General features: G+C 43.8%; 3 protein-coding genes across 5 annotated transcripts in view; all 3 read left to right on the top strand.

Moving 5' to 3' along the window:
* The window catches only part of Dnajc18 (DnaJ heat shock protein family (Hsp40) member C18), a 28,517-nt gene extending 22,647 nt beyond the window's left edge, over positions 1 to 5,870 (top strand). Inside the window, exons 8-9 of one of the 2 annotated variants that reach the window (XM_026401277.2) lie at positions 1,557 to 1,673; positions 4,581 to 5,870. In XM_026401277.2, the coding sequence (XP_026257062.2) occupies positions 1,557 to 1,673; positions 4,581 to 4,711 (248 nt within the window). In that variant the 3' untranslated portion in view covers positions 4,712 to 5,870. Of the gene's footprint in view, positions 1 to 1,556 lie in introns of both variants that reach the window. The other variant, XM_026401278.2, reaches the window with a different exon arrangement.
* A 7,256-nt stretch (positions 5,871 to 13,126) lies between these two features.
* Positions 13,127 to 19,102, top strand: Spata24 (spermatogenesis associated 24). Of its 2 annotated transcripts, none has more exons than XM_026401284.1 (6): positions 13,127 to 13,284; positions 14,633 to 14,698; positions 14,916 to 15,046; positions 15,135 to 15,205; positions 18,728 to 18,830; positions 18,942 to 19,102. In XM_026401284.1, exons 1-6 carry the CDS (start codon positions 13,168 to 13,170, stop codon positions 19,069 to 19,071), a joined length of 618 nt encoding a protein of 205 aa, XP_026257069.1. In that variant the 5' UTR covers positions 13,127 to 13,167; the 3' UTR covers positions 19,072 to 19,102. The 2 variants fall into 2 exon arrangements, with proteins under 2 accessions (XP_026257069.1, XP_026257068.1); XM_026401283.1 differs by having other exon boundaries at positions 18,912 to 19,102.
* Slc23a1 (solute carrier family 23 member 1) overlaps positions 15,174 to 20,612 on the top strand; it is a 30,546-nt gene continuing 25,107 nt past the window's right edge. Inside the window, exon 1 of the mRNA XM_026401282.2 lies at positions 15,174 to 15,216. The gene's annotated coding sequence lies outside the window, so the exon portion shown is untranslated. The remainder of the gene's footprint in view (positions 15,217 to 20,612) is intronic.

Raw genomic sequence — 20,612 nt, 5'->3', positions numbered from 1 at the left:
GAGAGGCAGTAAAGAAAGCCACTAGCATCCTGGCCTTCTGTAGACACTTCCCAACAGAGATAGGCCCTGTGTCATGTGAGTTATGATCCATCAAGGCCAGAGAAAGAATGAAGCAGCTGTCTTTGCTTCAGATGACAGGAACAGGCCATTGGACTTCTGTCTCTCCAACTGCCATCTGAATACCATTGGTGGAAAGGTGGTGACAGTCTCCTCTTACTGCACACGTGCATATTTCCTAAGTCTGGTGCCAAATGTTTTATAGATAAGAACTACATCCAGTGCTTTTATAATAGAGCACAGATACTGTAGGACAGCAGGATCACAGGTGTCCTTTAATCCTCAGCACCTGGTCTAGTGCTAGAACATGTTTCTTGAATAAATGAGTAAACGTTGCTTAAGTTTATTTTATTTTTTAATTTTTATTTGCATTTATTTTATGCTGAATTTATTCTCCTGCCATGAGTTTCTGTTTGTTCAGTTTCTTTTGGAATATCTTTTCCTTCTGTGCAACCTCCTTTTCTGGTTTAGGAACAGTTTGTTCCTTTTCAGTGAGAATCATCTCAATGTGGCATGGTTTATCTGACCAGGAGCTCTGTAAATACAGCAGCGCATCTTGGTGCTTTGTTCATTTGGATATGTTCAGTGATCAGAGAATCTGTGTCTAAACCCTTAAGTTCATTACTCTCTGCATTTTTAAGCATGAGCAGCAAAAATTCAGCATTCTTTTTGGGCCATCAACCCTATGACCAGCTCCACTCTTTGGCCTGGCATACCTCCCAATTCCACCATTATAACTCCAGAATGGCACACATTATTTCTTTAAAGTAACATCTTTGCTTCAGGAGGCTGAAACAGAAGAATCACGAGTTCAAAGCCAGCCTCAGCAAAAGTGAGGCACTAAGCAACTCAGTGAGACCCTGTCTGAAGGTGCTTTTTAGACTTAAACTAAAAAATAGGGCTGGGGGTGTGGCTCAGTGGTCAAGTGCCCCTGAGTTCAAACCCCTGTACACCCACCCCCCAAAAAAATGTGACATCTTTCAGGTACTTGGTATCTTTTCACCTATGCATGTCCCTGATGGCCTATGCAGTTTCATGGGTGTTCTTAAACTGAACTTGAGAGCCTCTTGATTTACATCATTTTGTGGGTTTTTCGGGTCAACAGAGTAGGTAATCATTTTCACAGATCACCTCAGGCAGATTACAGGAAGAGCTGTTGCTTAAATTTAAAGGAAAAGAAAAGCATTAAAATAAAAGGCACTGTGGCTGGGCATGGTGGCGCATGCCTGTAATCCCAGCAGCTTAGGAGGCAAGGCAGGAGTATCTCAAGCTCAAAGCCAGCCTCAGCAAAAGTGGGCTGCAAGTAACTCAGCTGAGACCCTGTCTCTAAATAAAATACAAAATAGGACTAAGGATGTGGCTCAGTGGTTGAGTGTCCCTGAGTTCAATCCCTGGTACCCAAAATAAATAAATAAATAAATGGCACTTTGATTCTAGAAATGTTGAAATGAAACAAGCTCAACACTTGATGAATTTGTTATTTTTTTTTTATCTTTCAGAATCGGAGTTGACAAATTTAGCAGGATTATACAGAGATGAACGATTGAAACAGAAAGCAGAGTCACTCAAACTTGAAAACTGTGAAAAACTTTCCAAACTTATTGGCCTCCGCAGAGGTGGTTGAGAGAATGATGGTCCAGGGCAGGGTTGGGGTTTTGTTACTTGTTACTATTTATGTTCCTAATTCCATTTTATAATACAAAATTAGGAAATCACAAACATTTTACAATTTACTAACTTTGTTTACTGAGCAGAATTAAGAGCTTGAGCATGGAGCCAGACTTGTCATCACAGATTCCTTCCCAGGGAGTGGCTCCCAGGACAGGAACATTCCTAAGTGACATGAATGGCAAAGCGTTTCACTGAGCCCCCTTGCGCCAGGCCTACCCTGCCTCTGTGAATGTAGTTAAGGGCATCCCAGAGAAGATCTACATTTTTTCCCTTCCCTTCTTCAGTGAATTTTCATTACCTAGGTACCCCTGGACTTATCCAAAGCAGCTTTATATTACTTACAATGTCTGAAAAATTATACCTCTCCTTGCATTAGAGACATCATCTCCCCTAAGATTCAGCCTTCGGAACTTGTTACTGTTCAACTTTCTATTTTCTAAAGGGATTATGGAGACATTTAAACTATTTAACCAATAGTTGTTTGTTATCCTAGTCTCTGTTCAGTCAGGGGCAATAGCAAACTGAATGATTTGAGGTTCTTTTATTTTCCTTACTCCTCCCTCCCATAGAGGGGCCAGAAATTAGAAACTGTTGAGCTGTGATACAGTTCCACTGACAACTCAGCAGCAGGAAGCAAGGACTGAGGGAGAAGATAAAATGCAAGACAAAGTTTCAGCTCCTCAGCGCACATTCTCAAGTATTTATCACACAACTAGAGAATGTTCTTTTTGTCATTTCCCCTTGGTATCATCATTTGGTATCATCGTTTTTGAGCCAAGTCCCTACACCCCACAGAGGAACAGTGATCAGACCTAAGAGGAAGCATTCCAGCCAGGCTATGGCTCATGCCTAGAGACGGAAGGGGAAGATTGCCTCTGTGTCCATCAGGGGCTAGCATTGGCCCCAGCAGTCATTTTGTTTTACCCTCAAGTTTGTGGTATAAAATGGTTTTCATTCATTCAACATTTATTGAGTGCCTGCTATAAAACACAGGCTCTCACATATATTTTTTTAGTGAAGCTTCCTCACAACTCTGTGAAGTAGGTGTATTATCTTTGCTTTTATGAATGAGAACCTTGACCAGAGAGGTTGGTTGACCTTGGTTATACAACTGGCAGTGGCAGAGCTGGTTGGTAGGTGGATTATCAGTGGAAAATGTGAGAGCTCATCCTCATTTCTCAGGTGATTCAAGCCAGACTGGCAAAGCAGCATCTTTCCCAAGGATGCCTCTGTTGCCCACAACTCACTCCTCTGTTCTTTTTATGGCAGTCCTGCATTCCTGTTGTTCATTGGAAGCAGGACCACATGAATAAATTCTGTATACAAAGTAAGAGTTTCCTTAAAGGCAGGCAGCCCTTCCCACTGGTGACAAGGAAGAAATAAGTTGCTGCCTAGACTATGTGGTTCTACGCTTTTCCTATGGAAGGGAGCGACTTGGAATGTGCTGCCCAGATTATTATGAGCCTCTGAAATTGAAAGGACCAGGAAGATGACCATAGTCTACATTCTTCTCTGGGTTTGGAAGAAGAGTTCCTATTGAAAGGAGGGTCTACATTAAGTCTGAGTTCCAAAGTAAAGTTTCTCCATTCCGATGTCTAGCACTGTTCATATGTGCACATTCCATAGGGACAGGAGATGAGTTCTTAGGTAAAGAATGGGGGCTTTGGGCCTGGTATGGTAGCATACATCTGTAATCCCAGAGTCTTAGGAGGCTGAGACAGGAGGATTGCAAGTTCAAAGCTAGCCTCAGTAATTTAAGGAGGCCCTGAGCAACTTAGCAAGTCCCTGACTCAAAATAAAACATAAAAAGGACTGGGGATGTGGTTCAGTGGTAAAGTGGGTTCAATCCAAGGTGCCAGAAAAAAGGCGGGGGTCCGGGGATGGGGGGAGGGCTGGTGACTGGTAGTGACAAATGTTCAGTTATAGGAAGGAGTAGCAGTTCTGGATATAGCCAGATTTTGCTGCCCAGCTAGGTCTATTCTGGGTTTTGTTGGGTCTTCCTGATCTCTGAGTGACAGAGGATTTACACTATAATTGTTCCCATGAGTCAAACAGTCTTATGGAAAGCTCTTACACACACAAAAATCAAAGCTCTCCTCAACCTCTGCTAGAAAGTGAACCATATCTGGTCACAACTGTGCACACCTATAATCCCAGCCACTCTCCAGCCTCCACCTCTGCTAGAAAATGAGTCATAGCTGAATTTCGTGGTACACACCTGTAATCCCAGTCCCTTGGGAAGCAGGCAGATTGTAAAGTCAAGGCCAGCTTTGACAATAGTGAGATCCTGGCTCAAAATAAAAAGGGCTGGGGGTATAGCTCAGTAATAGAGTGCTTGTCTAGCATGCATGAGGCCCTAGGTTCAATCTCCAGTACTGCAAAAAAAGAAAAAAAAAAAAAACACCACAGTGGAAACAGTGATAGGTTAAAAGGCAAAAGACCCTGCCCTAGAAGATATCCACAAATAGTGTTGTCAAACATTTTATGGATTTCATGGTAGTGATTAATTAAATGTGATGCTACTAAATAGAGACAATACTAACTCCATTAAATATCATACTAATTGTTTTTATAGCATTAATAGTATTGTTTTATTTGTTACTACTGGACCACAATACCCACATCTGGTTTTTCTCAAGGGAACCATATTTGCTTTTGGTTGACAGATAATTTAATCTATTTGGTACTATCAAGAATAATGTTAAACAAATATCCTTGGCTGTATTTTAGATGGGTTGCCTGCATGGTGGTAAAATAAGATTTTCCTTCTTGCCTAAATCCTTTGGAAGATTTTTACTGGTATATAAACTCTTTAGGGAAGGCTATTCTCATTGTTGGAACTTGGCACACAGCTCAAGACTACTTGTTGGAGGGCTACTACAGATTGGACCCTGGTGTTGGGAGTGAGGCTAAGAAAGAGGGCTTGAAGCTCACACAGAAACAAGCTCTCATTCAAGTGAAGATGCTCTCCTGCACTGCTTGATCAGATCTAAGGAGGGAAGAATGAAAATCCTTCTCACAAAGAAACTTGCAGCTTGAAGGAACCCATGTACCCAGGTCAGTAGACCTGGAGTTCATCTGCTCAAACCCAGAAAACTTTTAAACTTCCTTAACAGGCCTCATGGCTTAAGAGTGAGAAAATAATGTTGCACTGAGTGCAGTGGTTTATGCCTGTAATCCCTGTAACTTGGGAAGCTGAGACAGGAGGATCACAAGTTCAAGGCCAGCCTCAGCAACTTAATGAAACCTTGTCTCAAAAGAATAAAATTTAAAAAGGGCTGTGGATATAGCTCAGAGGCAGAATGCTCCTGGGTTCAATCCCCAGTACCAAAAAGAAAAAAAAGAACATTGCTGCGCTCTCTGGAAACCATTAGAAATTACAGTAACTCCAGACCTCACTAGAACATGAGATTCAGCAGCTTGGCCAAGCTATGTACTCCTTATTTTTATCCTCACACTCAGGACAACACTGTGAGGAAGCATGTTGGAATTCCAGAAGCTTTCTGTTAACAACTGGCCATACAACCAAGTCTCTGCATGCACTGCTCCTCACAGGAGCTAGCAATTTGCATTTATTTTGGACTAATTAAGGTGTTCGCTTAGTGTCTTAATTATTTTTGGAGATAGACAAGTTACTATACATCGTATATTTTGAGGCTGCATTGTTGATACCTTGTGCAGTGGCCACTACGTAATTATATACCCATGCGTTAGGTACTGATTACATCATTTGCATCATATTCAGTACGCAGATTTATAGATGTGAATGTTCTGTGACCAGAGTCAGGGAGGACACAGATGAAATCAGCTCCTGGTGGAGTTCAAATCCTGAACACTCTGTTCACCTGATCTACTGCATCTAGATTGAGTGTATTTTAACAAAGAAAACATTAAATGATTTTATGTAAAAAGAATGGCTTTTTTTTCCCCTTTATTATTTTACCCTCTGCCTATGGTATCCTTGGGCACTGCACATGCTTGACTTCCTTACGGTATTTCAGGCTACAGAAGCTGTTGTCCTCTGCTTCAGTCTTACATCATCCATGGGTGGAATTATTTGTGTTTACAACAGTAGATAGTATCTATGGCATCATGGAGTCCATATTTTCTATCACATAACAGCAGCTGCAGCATATCATAGTCAATCTACAGATGAAGACAAGATTGAGCATCAGAAAAACCAGGTATAGTCCAAGTTCCTTGTTGGCTTCTTCCCAGTGCCCCATGTTTAGGAAAGTCGATTTAAAAATACAATGCATGGTATTTACATAAGCCCAGATTGTCATATCTTTCAGTTTAAACAAAATGGACATGAGATTCAATTCAGCAAAGTTTGAGAACTTGCTATGTGACATATGGTCTGCATTTTTGGGATAGGGGTCAGGGAACAAGTGAGACCTAGGTCCAAAACTCTTGAAGTGAACATTTAGCAGGGAAGCCAGACTTTAGACAATGCTCTCAGTGGGATGAATGTCAAAGGGAAGACCTAAGGGAGCAAGGAATCCATAACAGGGATTTAACCCAATCTGAAGGATCAGTGAAAGCAACTCCTCAGAGAGTTTCAATTCAGACTTGCAACAAAATCACTCTTCTTCCTACAGAGATGAATTTTTTTTTTTAATGTAGGAGCATGGAAGCCACACCTAGGGCTTCCATTCCCATGGACAGCATCACTATCCAAGTACAAAAGTCAGAATCCCAGGAGGGATTCTGTGTGGTCACTGGATTTGGTGTTCCCCAATAGACCACATATCTTCATGCCCTTGTGTAGTCCCCATTCTAAATCTGAGTTGGTTGTTGATCTTCAACTGATAGAATGTGGCAAAACTGGCAGTTTCCATTTTTGCACTTTGGGGAATGCCAGTCACCATATGAATCCAACTACCTGAGACTGCTATTCAACCACATAGCCATGCAGAAGAGACCCAAGGAACAGCTGACAGCAAAAATCTGAGATCCCAGTTGGGTGAGGTGACACATGCCTATAATCCCAACTGAGGCAGGAAGTTCCTAAGCTCAAGGCCAACCTCAGCAATTTAGCAAGACCCTGTCTCGAAAAATAAAAAGGGCTCGCAGTGTAGCTCCTGGTAGAGTGCCCATGGGTTCAATCTGCTGTGCCAGCAAATAAATAAAACATTTCAAGTAGCTTTCCTTTGCCTCTGGGATGAAAATTGTGTCTTCAGAATAGCCTGCCATGGTTTGGCAAAGCTCTGCCAAATTCCTGGCTTCTACTCACTGTCCTAGAGATTTTTTAGTTTTCTAACATAATAATCTTTTACTTTCTACCCTCTGCCAACACCTTTTGCCTCAGAGATTTTGTGTATACTGTTCTCTCTTTCTAGAATCCTTTTCTACTCACCTGTCCCTACCTCCTTTGCTAAGTATCTCCTGGTTATCTTTGTAGATTTAAGCAAGAAAATCACTTCCTTACAGATGCTTTTCCTTCCACAGACAGGGCTAAATCTCCCTTGAAATTCCTCTCATTCCTTTCTTTCTTAGCACTTGTCTTAGGTATAATATTCATTTGAACGATGGCATCATTTGGAATTTGTGTGAGTGTTTTACTTCAGTATTTTCTGACTCGTCCACTAGACTGAGCTCCAATTTGGTCTTATGCGAGATCAACCTTTGAGGGAGTAACATACCATCTGTGATGGAGCAGCCAAATTCTTTGATGCTACTCCCATTGATGGGGGTGGGGGGTGGTGAGGGTGTCCCTTCAAATCTGACTCCATGATCCTTGACTAAAAGAGTACAGCAGAGGGTGCTGGGGATATAGCTCAGTTGGTGGAGTGCTTGCCTTATTAAGACACTGGCACTTTCTGTTTTCTGTCAATTTGGATGCTTTCTCTTTAGCTCAACTACTATGCTATGAGAAAGCTCAGGCAGTCCATGAAGAGAACCAAGACCTTGGTCCTCAGTTCTAGCTGAGACCAACATGTCAGTCATAAGAGTGAACCATCTGAAGTACTTCTGACCCCAAGTTAAACCATTCCAGCTGACACTGTATGAAACAGAGAGCAGCTTGCATCCTTGAACTCTCCCCATAATGCAGATTCATGAACAAGATTAGTATTAGTACTATAAATTTTGGGGTAGTGAGGATCGGGCCCAGGAGCATTCTGCCTCTGAGCTACATCCACAGCCCTTTTTAAAAATTTTATTTTGAGATAAGTTTTTACTAATTTGCCTAGGCTGTCCTTGAACTTGGAATCCTCCTGCCTTAGCCTCCCAAATTGCTGGGATTACAGGCATGTCCCACTGTGCCCAGCTTAGCAAAATGATTTATTTTTTTAATATTTTTTAATTTTAGGTGGACACAATATCTTTATTTTATTTTTATGTGGTGCTGAGGATCGAACCCAGTGCCTCACGCATGCTAGGTGAGCGCGCTACCATTTGAGACACATCCCCAGCCCCAGCAAAATTATTTTTAAGTGATTTACAAAAAATTGGGAATAATTTGTTATAAAACAATAGATAACCTGAATATCAATTAGGATGACAAACCTTTCCTGGGGCAGGATCACAGGCTATTTGTGATGTCATGTCATCCTGAGTCTCACTGAGCCTTGGTTGGCCAAAAATCTGAGTGCTTTTGACTTATAAAGTAGGAGTCTGTGGTGGCCCCAACCAGGGTGACCACCCCTCATGTTCATGCTGGAACACAGATGTAGACTTGGATCCAAGGTTCTCTCTTCTCATAACCTCCCATCCCGGGGAACTGGCTGCTAGAGTCTACTGCTCTCCAGGGTTTTGTCCCAAATACCTGAAGAACAGCCTCTTCCAGCTGGTGGAAGTGAACATGGACAAGAGAAAACAAGCTGTAACCTAAAAGATTCTAGGAAGGGAACACAGTTCATGGGGACGATTCAGGGATCACTGTCCGAGAGGAATGTGCAGCTTTGTCCAGGGTGATCTGGGTGAACAAAATTCTGAGAAGGCTTAATGCTGACACACAAAACCTACACAGTAACTTCTAGGCCCAAATTGTCCAATACAGTAGCCACTAGCCATGTATGCTTATTAAAATTTAAATTGTTGTATATACAAATAAAATAAAGATGTTGTATCCGCCGAAAACTAAAAAATATTTTAAAAAATTTAATTGTTGGGCTGGTGACGTAGCTCAGTATATGGCACTTGTCTAGTATGTACAAGGCACCAAGTTTGATCTCCAGCATGCAAAAATAAACAAGTATAAATTGCCACTAACATATTTTTTTTAATTTGCAGTACTGGGGATTGAACCCAGGGGTGTTCTACCACTGAGCTACATCCCCAGCCCTTTTTATTTTATGAGACAGGGTCTTTCTATATTGCTGAAGCTTATCTGGAACTTGTAATCCTCCTGCCTCCTAAGCAGCTGGGATTACAGTCAGGTGCCACCATGCCCTGCAAATGTTTTTAGAATTTAGAAAGCACTGGGACACAGTGGTGCACACCTGTAATAAGAGCAACTCAGGAGGCTAAGACGGGAATCACAAGTTCAAGACTAGCCTCAGCAACTTAGTGAGACCCTCTCTCAAAAAAAAAAAAAAAAAGGCTGGGAATGTGGCTCAGTGGCAAAAGTGCCCCTGAGTTAAATCCCAGGTCCAAAAAAGGCTATTCCTCAGGCACACAAGACACATTTCAAGTACTAAACAGTCATGAGTAACTAGTAGCTCCCTATGGGATATGCAGATGTGGAACATTTCCATCACTGATATTCTATTGAACTATGCTGTTTTAACAGAAATCAACAGAGATGGCCTTGACCCCAAGGAATGAGAATGGGTGCAAGAAATAAGGAAAAACAAAACAAGAGCTACCGCCATGAAACCCATAGCAATGGCAAAGTTTGTCAGCCCACACCATCCATCACAAGAGGCCCTTGCAGAGCTCCAGGGAACAGTGTGGCTTACCTGAACTTTACACTTCACTTAGTGGACACGGTTACGTTTTTTTCCCAAATTCATTTTTAACTTAGTCATTTCCTGCTTGTGGGGTATCAAATTCCATAACTTTATTTTCCACTTTGTTCAATAAAAATGCATCCATAAAGCAGGGTGTGGTGGCACATGCACACCTGTATACCCAGTGACTCAGGTGGGAAGCTGAGGAAGGAGGATTGCAAATTCGAGGTCAACCTTGGCAACTTCATGAGACCCTGTCTCAAAAAATAAAAAGGGGGGCTGGGTTTGTGGCTCAGAGGTTGAGTGCTTGCCTATCACGCATGGGGCTCTGGGTTTGATCCTCAGCACCACATTAAAAATAAAATATTGTGTCCACCTACAATTAAAAAATAAATATAATAAATAAATAAATAAATAAATAAAAGGACTGGAAGTGTAGCTCAATGATGAAGAATCTCTGGGTTTAATCTCTAATACCAAAAAAAAAAAAGGCGGGCTGGGGATGTGGCTCAAGCGGTAGCGCACTCCACTCGCCTGGCATGCGTGCGGCCCGGGTTCAATCCTCAGCACCACGTACAAACAAAGATGCTGTGTCTGCCGAAAACTAAAGAATAAATATTAAAATTCTCTCTCTCTCTCTCTCTCTCTCTCCCTCTTTAAAAAAAAAAAAAAAAAGGCAACACAGCATCACAATTAAGCGCATGGACTCTGGAATAAACCTCTCATGGCAGAGCCCTGTTTCACAATTTACTAGCTTGTATGACCTTGAAAAATGGAACTCCAACCTCCTTGAACACAATAGTCCTTAGGAGGCCTAAGCCTATGCAATAAAGACAGTTAGAAAAAGAAAATGAAAAGACTTCACTCAGGATGAATCCTCATATCTCATACTCTGATATCAGGTTCTGTTTCTGCAAACCACATGGCCCCATGCCCCAGGCCCCAGTTGTAAGAACAGAATCCAGTGATTTGATCTTGAAGCCCTGTACCAGTGAGCTGCATCCCCTGGAGCCTGATATCAGGCTCCAGGCTCTAGACAGCCACTCTACCACACTAGAGTCCTATGCAACCATGTCCAGGAGTCATTACAGGACTCATTCTCACAGAGCTGCCATTTCATTTATAAAATGGGGAAAGTATAACCTACTTCACAAAACTATGAGTATCACACTGAGGTACAATAGAAAAAGCAAGAAATGGTAAAAAGGAGACACACAAGAAAGACAATAAAATGGTTAGAACTTCTGCATACTTTTCCAGGCCTGTCACCCATTAAACCTGTCCTTTTTCCAGACTTGTTACTACCAAATTCCTGAGAAATCTATAAATCTACCTGTGCACTGTTAAAAACAAAACAAACAAACAAAAAAAAAAACAATAACTAGATTAAGCAAAGAAATAAGATATCTTGAGGAAACTATAATTTAAGGGACTTTTTAAGCATTCTCTATTGATCAGATAATGAAGGCCACATCAACTTGAGATCACTGACTGATTTCACTTCTATATACCTTCCCACCCCTCACAAAGTTTCCTTTAAAAGAAGAGCTGGGAACCTCCAAAATAAGACTCCCTGGATTTGGCCAGAATATTCTCTCTCTCTCTCTCTCTCTCTCTCTCTCTCTGTACTGGGTATTAAACTCAGGGGCACTTGACCACTGAGTCACATCCCCAGCCCTATTTTGTATTTTATTTAGAGACAGGGTCTCACTGAGTTGCTTCGTGCCTCGCTTTTGCTGAGACTGGCTTTAAACACATGATCTTCCTGCCTCAGCTTCCCCAGCCACTGGGATTACAGGCATGTGCCACCACGCCCCACAGCATTCTCTCTTGAAATGTGTGTTCCTTGGTATACCCTCTAAAGGCAGCTTCTCTCTTTTGATGGTCCTCATTCTCTCTTCAATTTATATCTATTTTCCTAAATAAAGCTCTGTCTCTGCCTTTGACTGACACATGCTAACTTTTTTTTTCCCATCACATATACCAAGAACCCCACTGTTTCTGAGCTGCATTCCTTCTAAGAACTCCTTAGACTTTTGGGAGAAACCTCTTCTCCAGGGACATCATGAAATAATATTCAGAAAGCATAACAGATGACTGAGGATGTAATTCAGTAGTAGACTGCTGCACTACCGTGCCTGAAGCCCTGAGGTCGATTCCTAGTACTGGGGCAAGGGGACAGGGACAACGATGCCATAAAATAGCGAACACTTAATCATATCAACTCTGAGTCTTCCCAAGTCTCATCTTATTGGGGCGGGGGGTGGGGGATAAAAAGAAAAAGAAAAAAAGCCTTTGGTGGGGATTTGGAAAATATGTGATCACTTTGTTCTTCCCTGCCTCCATTTTCTATTTTAGAGTATTTTTCCTTCAAGTCCCACTTCAGCCTTCTTAATCTCTTCTGGTTCTTTAGGGCTTCCTGGTCACGGTTGCACATGGCTCTAGTGTGGGTGTCCAGAGCCTTATATCAGGCTAGAAATGTAGCTCAGTGGTAGAACACTTACCTAGCGTGTGCAAAGTCCTGAATTCAATCACACACACACAGAAAGAGAGAGAGAGAGAGACAGACAGAGAGAGAGAGACAGAGAGACAGAGAGACAGAGACCGCCTGATATCGGTATGAGGATTCATCCTGGGTGAAGTCTTCTCGTTTATTTATTTTTTCCCCTATCTTCATTGCATAGGTTTAGCCCTCCTAAGTACTATGTGTGCTCCAGGAGGCTCATACTATAGGGGAAATTTGGAGATTAGGGTAGGGAAAAGAAATCTGTGAAGCAAAACACACAAGGGTGCCTAAACTGACTGTTGCTTCCCCTTTTTGTAGTATAATAGGACCTGGAAGAAGGCTCAGGATTGGTGTTTGAGTGCTGCCCACTCATTGACACTTAAAGGAAGTAGGGCCTGCCTGTCCTCAGGACTGATTGAGAAGTAGAAGATATAATAGAGGGGCTGGGGTTGTAGCTTATTGGTTGAAGCACTGGGTTCAATCCTCAGCACCACATAAAAATAAATAAACAAAATAAAGGTATTTGTAAATAATGATAATTATATATGTATAATTTGCTTATCTAGTATATATATGTATACATATGTATATCTAGTGTATATGTGTGTATATATGTGTACATATACATATACACATATATACACTAGATAAGCAAATTTCCTGTAAACTTAAATTCTCAAGAATTGTTGGGGGGCCGGGTTTGTAGCTCAGTGGTAGAGCGCTTGCCTAGCATGTGTGAGGCACTGGGTTCAATCCTCACCACCACATAAAAATAAACATTAAATAAAGGAATTAAAAATATTCTAAAAACTATGTTCTTTAAAATATTAAACTAAAAATATTCTTAAAAAAAAAAAAGAGTTGATAGGATTCCCCTATCCCATGCGGCTCCTTTAAGAGGCGGGACCTACTCCTGCTAACAGAGGAAGTCCCCACCCCCTGTTGCCAGGGTGCTCTGTGGCGTCGCATTCTCATTGGTGGGCGCCGTAGTGAGGCGCCTGGCGGCAGCCATTTCCAACGAGCTGGCGGGGGCGAAAGATGGCGACGCCCCTCGGGTGGTCGCAGGGGGGGTCAGGATCTGTGTGTCTCGCCTTCGATCAACTGCGGGACGTGATTGAATCTCAGGAGGAACTAATCCACCAGCTGAGGAATGTGGTACGCAGCGGAAGAATTCTGGTAGAGGCTGGACTGGACGCCTCACTGGCGGGGGCGGGGGCGGGGCCAGACCCTGTTTCGATGCAAGGGGCGTGGCTAGGACACGACTAAAGGCGTCTTTGGGAAGGCAGAGACCGAATGGGACTTGGCTGGAAGGGGTGGAGCCAAAAGGGGGTGGGACCTTCCAGAATATTTACCAAGGAATTCAAATCTAAATTAAGTAACTCTCTCTGTACTCTGCGTTATTGCTGCAGGGCATAGTAAATAGTCACTGAGCTTCAGTTTCTCTATTTTTAGTGGAGACGACTTCACTGATTTCCTAGTGCCCTCACTTGCACGCAGAAAACATTGTATCATTTCTTCTATTATGTGTCAAATACATTGCCATAATGAGTGCAGTAAGCACAGATTTGGCCCTTGATCACGTTAACTCAAGAACCTCCAGCCCAGCCTGTGTGTCCCGGACTTTGCTTTTGCCTTCTCAAATTCCAGCTAATAGATGCATAGATGCTAATTGGAGCCACAGATTACTTCCAGTGCTAGACAGCTGGAGTTCATAGTTTTTCTGGTTTTGCTTTTCTATCTTGGTAAGAATGTTCAGATGTATCTCCATCTCAGAAATAAAACTGGCTTCACATCAGTATCTCACTCTAATGATTTTTAAGACAACTTCTTCCCTTCTGGGAAGTTGGATGTGGGAGGAAGAAGCAAGACACATGCTCCCTTGGCTACCCTAATACCCTATTTCAACAAAATGTATGCAGTTCTAGGTACTGAATTACCTTCCATTCCCTGAAGGTATCCATATCTTTTTCTTGGCAGCTGGCCTTGGCATGTGTGTTCCAACCATCTGGAACACTTTTCTCTATGTCTCTTCTATCTTATTTAGCAATCAGATCTCAGAACTCATGTTACCTCTTCAAAAGCAAATCTAACCCTTCCCCAAGCTGGATCAGAAGCCCCTATGGGCACCACACCCCCTTGTGCTTTCCCATCACTGGCATTAAACACATCTGTGGAATGTCCCTCCTTGAGCCCGTTATTCCTTGAGGGCAGGACTTTTTTTTTTTTTAAGATGTTGATGGACCTTTATTTTATTCATTTATATGAGTACTGAGAATAGAACCTAGTGCCTCACATGTGCTGGGCAAGTGCTGTACCACTGAGCCACAACTCCAGCCCAGAGGGCAGGACTTATAGATGGAATTCAGTGAATGTGTGGAATTGATTATCCCTTCCAAGGACCTGCCTCATCCTAGGTGCCCTGGGCATCATCCCATTATCCATCCTTTGTCCTGGTCCTAGAGGATACTCTGTGTACCCCTCCCTGAGCCAGGCTCTGTTGCAGATGATTCTCCAGGACGAAAATTTTGTCAGTAAAGAAGAGTTCCAGGCAGTGGAGAAGAAGCTGGTGGTGAGTAATCCCTCTTCAGGCTCCTAATCTCCATTTCCCAAGATCCCTGTGGTTGGGCAGAGTATTGGCTTTTGAGAACCTCCATCCCCCATAGTAAGGCAAGAATCTTTCTATACCCTGACTTCTGTGTGCCCATCTGAGAATGGGAGCTGCTTAATGGAGCCTAGGAGATCCAAAGTGGCTTGAGGTATTAAGGTGACTGCTGCTGCTCCTGCAGGAAGAGAAAGCTGCCCATGCTAAGACCAAGGTCCTCCTGGCCAAGGAAGAGGAGAAATTGCAGTTTGCCCTTGGTGAGGTGGAAGTATTGTCCAAGCAGCTGGAGAAAGAGAAGCTGGCCTTTGAAAAAGCGTGAGTGGGCCTCAGGATGGACTCTGGAGGGTGGGGGTCTTATTGCCTGCTGTCCTGCTCATCATCTTGTCTTATCCTCCCTACAAAGGCTCTCCAATGTCAAGAGTAGAGTCTTGCAGGAGTCCAGCAAGAAGGACCAGCTCATCACCAAGTGCAATGGTAGGCGGGAGGTTCGTACTCCCCACCACGCTATCATACACGGGCTCTTTCCTAACAGCCCAGCGCCTGTGTCAAAAACAGGGTTGCACCCCAACTTCTGTTCCCGGATGAGGATACAGGCATGCCCAAGCGGGCCATACCTTCGAAAAGGCCTTCAGGTACCAGGCAGGCCACGGAAATGAGGGAAGCAGTTGGTGTACAATATTCTTCTTGGCCATAAAAGAACGGGCTCGCTCCCACTTTTCTTGAAACATACAACCTTCTTAGTCCACCTTTTGTTTTCCCACTTTGGTAAGTTTTAGAAATAGTGTACTTTACTCATAACCCTTCTACAAGAACAACAGGGCAAGAACAGTCCTGTTGAAGAGCTGACTGATAGTCTCAGAGTCAGTGGTGACATGGAGAGCTGAGGATCAAACCCAGGGCCTCACACATGCCAGGCAAGTGCTCTACCACTGAGCCACAACTCCAGCCCCAAGACCCTTTCTTAAAATAAAAAAAGGGCTGGGATGTAACTCAATGATAAAGTGCCCCTGGATTCAAGCCTTAGTACCAAGAACAAAAACAACAAAAAGCTAGAAACCAAGTTTTGTTTTATTGGTACCAGGGATTGAACCCAGGGGTGCTTTGCCACTAAGCCACATCCCCAGCCTTTTATTTATATATATTTTTTTTAATTTTGAGACAGCATCTCACTGAATTACTTAGGGCCTTGCTAAGTTGCTGAGGCTGCTTTGAACTTGTGATCCTCCTGCCTCAGCCTCCCAAGTCACTGGGATTAATAGGCTTGCGCTGCCATGCCCAGCTGAAACCAAGTTTTGTTTTTTTTTTTGGTACCAAGGTTTTTTGTTTTTTTTTTTTTTAACCCAGGTGTGCTTAACCATGGAGCCACACACCAAGCCCTTTATATTTTTTATTTTGAGACTAGGTCTCACTGATTAGCTGGGATTATAGGCCTGTGCACCACACTTGGCTGAAACCAAGGGTTTTTTTTTGTTGTTGTTGTTCATTTGTTTGTTTGTTTTTTAGTTGCTTATGGACCTTTATTTTATTCATTTATTTCTATGCAGTGCTTCACACATGCTAAGCAAGCGCTCTACCACTGACCCACAACTCCAGCCCTGAAACCAAGTTTTAATGAAAGCTTTTCTGATTTTTGTAGTATTTGCAAATAATTTAAAGATTTTTTAAAAATTATGGGAACCAATGACAATATGTCTGGGCCACCATTTTCAACTCTGCTCTACATACATACTTACAGCCACTTGCTGGCTCAGTTGATGCTGTGAGTTGAGGGGACTTTCAAAGTCAGCTACCCAGTGTCCTCAGGATCCTCTTTTTCCTGGAATGCTGAGCTACCCTTACCTAGCTTAAGAAATGGGTATAAATTCCATATGCAACATCTGTAGGGAGATCTCAAATAGGCCAGAAATCAGTCCAAGCCCCAAAGAGGGTCATGGTGTCCCCTCACACACGGCTCTAACCTCTGTCCCTACTGGTGAAAATTCTTACTGGGAAATGCCAGAAGGCTGCCATTTTGATCTAGTCAAGCAGGCTGAAAGGCCTCAGTGATGTTTGAGCATTGGCACCCTCCTGGCCCCAAAAAGTAGTCTCTGACTTTATACCGAGGTTAAAGTTCCCCTCGTACTTTTCTCTCACTGGGCATCTCCCCTTCTTCCTCCAAAGGAACCTGGGGTTCTCCCCCACTACTTCCAGAGACATCTTTCCTCTGAGGCATTTCCTTCCAACTAAGATCAGCCCAGGCCATGGATTAACTCAGTATTTACTCATGTATCATAGGGACAGGGCTTGGCTGCCTGCCCCCAGAATGTCCTGAACCCCTCCAGTGGGTAATAACACCTTGCCTGACTCAGTCTGATGTGAATCTTACCCTGACCCACTCCCATCCCCACCACTTCCCCCTTGTGAAGTTTCAGTTTGATTTTTATACTTAACATAGCTCTTTATTCTTATCAAAGGGATTTTCTAACCATTCTCATTTGGATACTACAGATATTTATTTTAAGAGTCACACAAATTTTTAATCTTTGTTCCCAAAAGAACTTAATAAGCAATTAATCTGGAGCTGGTTGACCTTGGGAGGGAGATTCGGTAGTTCTGGTCCCATCACCCAGTGAGCTCATTTTCATTCTCTCCCTCCGCCTGTCTCTTTCCTCCTTTCCATACTGTACCTTCACTTGGTACCAGATCTTCTCTCCTGAAAACCTACATGTGTCAGCATTTCTGTATTGTCAGAGCTGGGTGCTAGTTAATTCTGGCTGACATCTAAAAGCAGTGGGATTTTTTCCTGTGTAAATCCAAATTTCCCAGGGCTCCATGAAGGGCAATTACATGAATAAAGCACCCCCAGGTCCCTGTAGCTCCTTGGATTTTGACCCAAAACACAAACTTTGGGGGTCTTCTCCACCCCACTATAGAAAAGAAACTATCTCTGTCCCCAATTTACGGAAGAAACACATCTGAAAAGGGAGATAACTGGCCCAAATGGTAACATTGCCTCATCAATATGAGCATTATTGGAATGTAGCCTTGTCCTGTTCTCTAATCAGTTTCTGACCCCCTTTTTTTTCCCTCCTTCGGTGCTGGGGGTATAAGCCAAGGCCTCATGCATGCAAGGCAAGTGCTCCACCACTGAGCTGTATACCAGCCCTCAGCTTCTGGGTCTTAATGTTCCTTTCAGGATCTGTCTCATGCTGCTAGGGATTCTACCTTCTCCCATTACCCCTGAAGCCCCAGCACACTGCTGGGCATCTAGTCAGCCCTCTTGGTGGGTACCTTGGGAAGTTGGGGAAGACTTTTTTGGGGGGAGGGTACTAGGGATAGGACCCCTACTAAGCGGCTTCTCTAATCCTTAGTGAGTCAGTTGGATGGAAATGGCTGATCAAGATGAGATTTCTAAGTCCTAGCCCCCCAGAGGATGTCCTGTTCATTCATTTCATAAATATACTTAGTATGTACCCACTACATGCTGTTAACTATTGTGAGCCTTAAGGATAAAGCAGTGAATAACATAAAAATCGCTGTCCTTGTGGACCTTATACACTAGAGAGAGAGAGAGAGAGAAAGAATGAAATTTGTGGTGTGATAGATGCTTAAGGAAGAAAATGCAGCAGGAAAGGGGGATAGGTAGTATTAGGAATGATTGTAATTTTTAGTCTTAGGAGGGTCTCACCAAGGAGGTGACATCTGTAAATATCTGCAGGAATGAGGACAGGAGTCATTCATCCTCCTGCCTTTAGGATCATTTCTCCCAAGGGCCTTCATCTGCCTCAGCCGGGTGAGGTCCAGAATAGAGTTGTAAAGACACTGACACACTCATCAGACATTGTCCCTCTTCCCAAAACTCCATAATAAACTCATTCCTACTAAGGTATTAGCAGTTGTTCCCAGAGAGGCCCTGGGTGGGGGGAACCAAGTTCTAAAAGTCCCATGAGAGACTTAGCTCATGAAGGGGCTCTTGGGATGGGAACCACTCCTCCTCCCTGCCTCTCTCCCCCACAGAAATTGAGTCTCACATTATAAAGCAAGAAGATATACTTAATGGCAAAGAAAATGAGATTAAGGAGTTGCAGCAAGTTATCTGCCAGCAGAAACAGATATTCAGGTGAGGGCCCTGGGCCAGGCTGGGGGTTGTTGATGGAAGTGGGGAGCCTGACCTCTGGCCCCTACCCTGGGCTGTCTGCAGCCCACGACCAGCCAGCTGGCTCCGTTGCAGGAATCACATGTCTGACTTCCGGATCCAGAAGCAGCAGGAGAACTACATGGCCCAGGTGCTGGACCAGAAGCATAAGAAAACTTCAGGAATGCGTCAGGCCCGAAGGCACCAACGTCTCAGGGAAAAATAAAATGGTGGTCACCTACCTGTTCTTTGCCCAACCTATGCCTTCTCTGCTCTGGGGGATCCTCAACCCTTCCTTTCCCATTCTGGTGGGTCCAGTCACCCCAGGTCTGACCTCCAAGAAAGGGGCAAGAGAAGAGGCAACAGTCACTTCTATCGTCCGCCTCCTGGTCCTTGATGACCTGTAGTCAACAGGAATTGCTTGGGGTACATGCATTGAACCACTGCCTTCCAGGCTACTTCTGGGCTCCTGAGGGGATGCTCCTCAATCCTCCAACTCCTGAAAGCAGGGTGGGGGTGGGGTCAGGGTTATAGCTAAGAGGGGAGCTGTGTCTTTGCTAGTTGGCACCATCCCTTACTTTTGGTATTTAATCCTCAACATCTCACCCCACTCTCAGTACTCTTTAAATATATTTCTGTGCACGAGAAGCCCTGACCAGAGACTTCAAAGACAGCAGGTTCCAGGACGCCCAACAGATCTGAGAAACCAGTTGCTATCGCCTAACAAGAATATTATACCTATGAATCACAGTTGTATCCTCTTCTACCTCCCCCAAACAGAAGCTCATCAGTCTTCACAAATGGATGCGGGAAAACCACAATGCTGTATCTTTTTTTTTTTTTTTTTAAATACTGGGGATTGAACGCAAGGCCTCACACATGCTAGGCAAGTGTTCTATCACTGACCTGCATCTTTTTTTTAAGGTGAGAAATCTGGGAAGGAGCAGCCACTTGCCCAAGTTGCACAGGTAGGGCTCAATGCAAAGGACAGGATATATCCTTTCAAAAGCCATCATTGAGTGTGCTCCAGGTGAACAAGGGGATACCCAGGCAGGGCACCCATGAGGCTGAGTCAGATTTGTCAACTATAGCCTCTTCTGGGTCAATGTGAGGGTGAATATACAGGCCAGAGTTCTTGATCCAGGGCCAGCTGGGGCCTGAGTCATGGCAAGACCTTGAAGCCAGAATTGAAGGGCAAGTGGTGCCCATTGTCATAAGACAATGACAGGTGGTGGCAGCTCCCCCACCAATGCCTGTCCCTAGGGCAGGACCAAAGGTTGTGGGGGTTGGAATGAGGGCCTGTGAGGGCACACAGGGCTTTTTTTTGCCTGGGGGCTTTAGAGGGGACCACACAAGTTTCCCAAGGGCATATCCAGGGCATCTTCTGGGCACTAAGGCAGTTTATAAAAAGTAAAGCTGTCCACTTCAGCCCTTTCCAAAGCCTCACTAAGGGCAATCTGTCTTTTGGTGATCAGAACCATCTTGAGGCCCCAGCACAACTTTTGTTGGAGCTGGGGGAGGCCTCTCATGATGCTCCACACTATGGAAGGTTGTTGGGGCAGGATGAGTGTGGTGGATGAAATTCATGACAGGGCAAGCCATGAGAGGGTGGGGGAGGGGTCTTGCCTTGCAAAATCAAGAAGCTTGGGGACTGAGGGGAGGTGGCAATAGCAAGACCTGAGTTCTCTGGCCTGATGGTCTGATTTCCTGTTCAACTTGAATAGCACACACGCTGCACACCACAGACTTGACCTCAGGCTAGCCCCT

The sequence above is a fragment of the Urocitellus parryii genome, chromosome 1 (genome assembly GCF_045843805.1).
Source record: "Urocitellus parryii isolate mUroPar1 chromosome 1, mUroPar1.hap1, whole genome shotgun sequence".
NCBI classification, from domain to species: domain Eukaryota; kingdom Metazoa; phylum Chordata; class Mammalia; order Rodentia; family Sciuridae; genus Urocitellus; species Urocitellus parryii.
This window is presented reverse-complemented; position numbering and strand designations above follow the sequence as displayed.

Bases quoted from the DNA above. Each gene is read 5' to 3' on its own strand.
- Spata24 (XM_026401283.1), top strand. From the start codon at position 13,168: ATGGCGACGCCCCTCGGGTGGTCGCAGGGGGGGTCAGGATCTGTGTGT. The intron at 14,699-14,915 runs GTGAGTAATCCC...CTGCTCCTGCAG, and splicing joins CAGTGGAGAAGAAGCTGGTG to GAAGAGAAAGCTGCCCATGC. The intron at 15,047-15,134 runs GTGAGTGGGCCT...CTCCCTACAAAG, and splicing joins AAGCTGGCCTTTGAAAAAGC to GCTCTCCAATGTCAAGAGTA.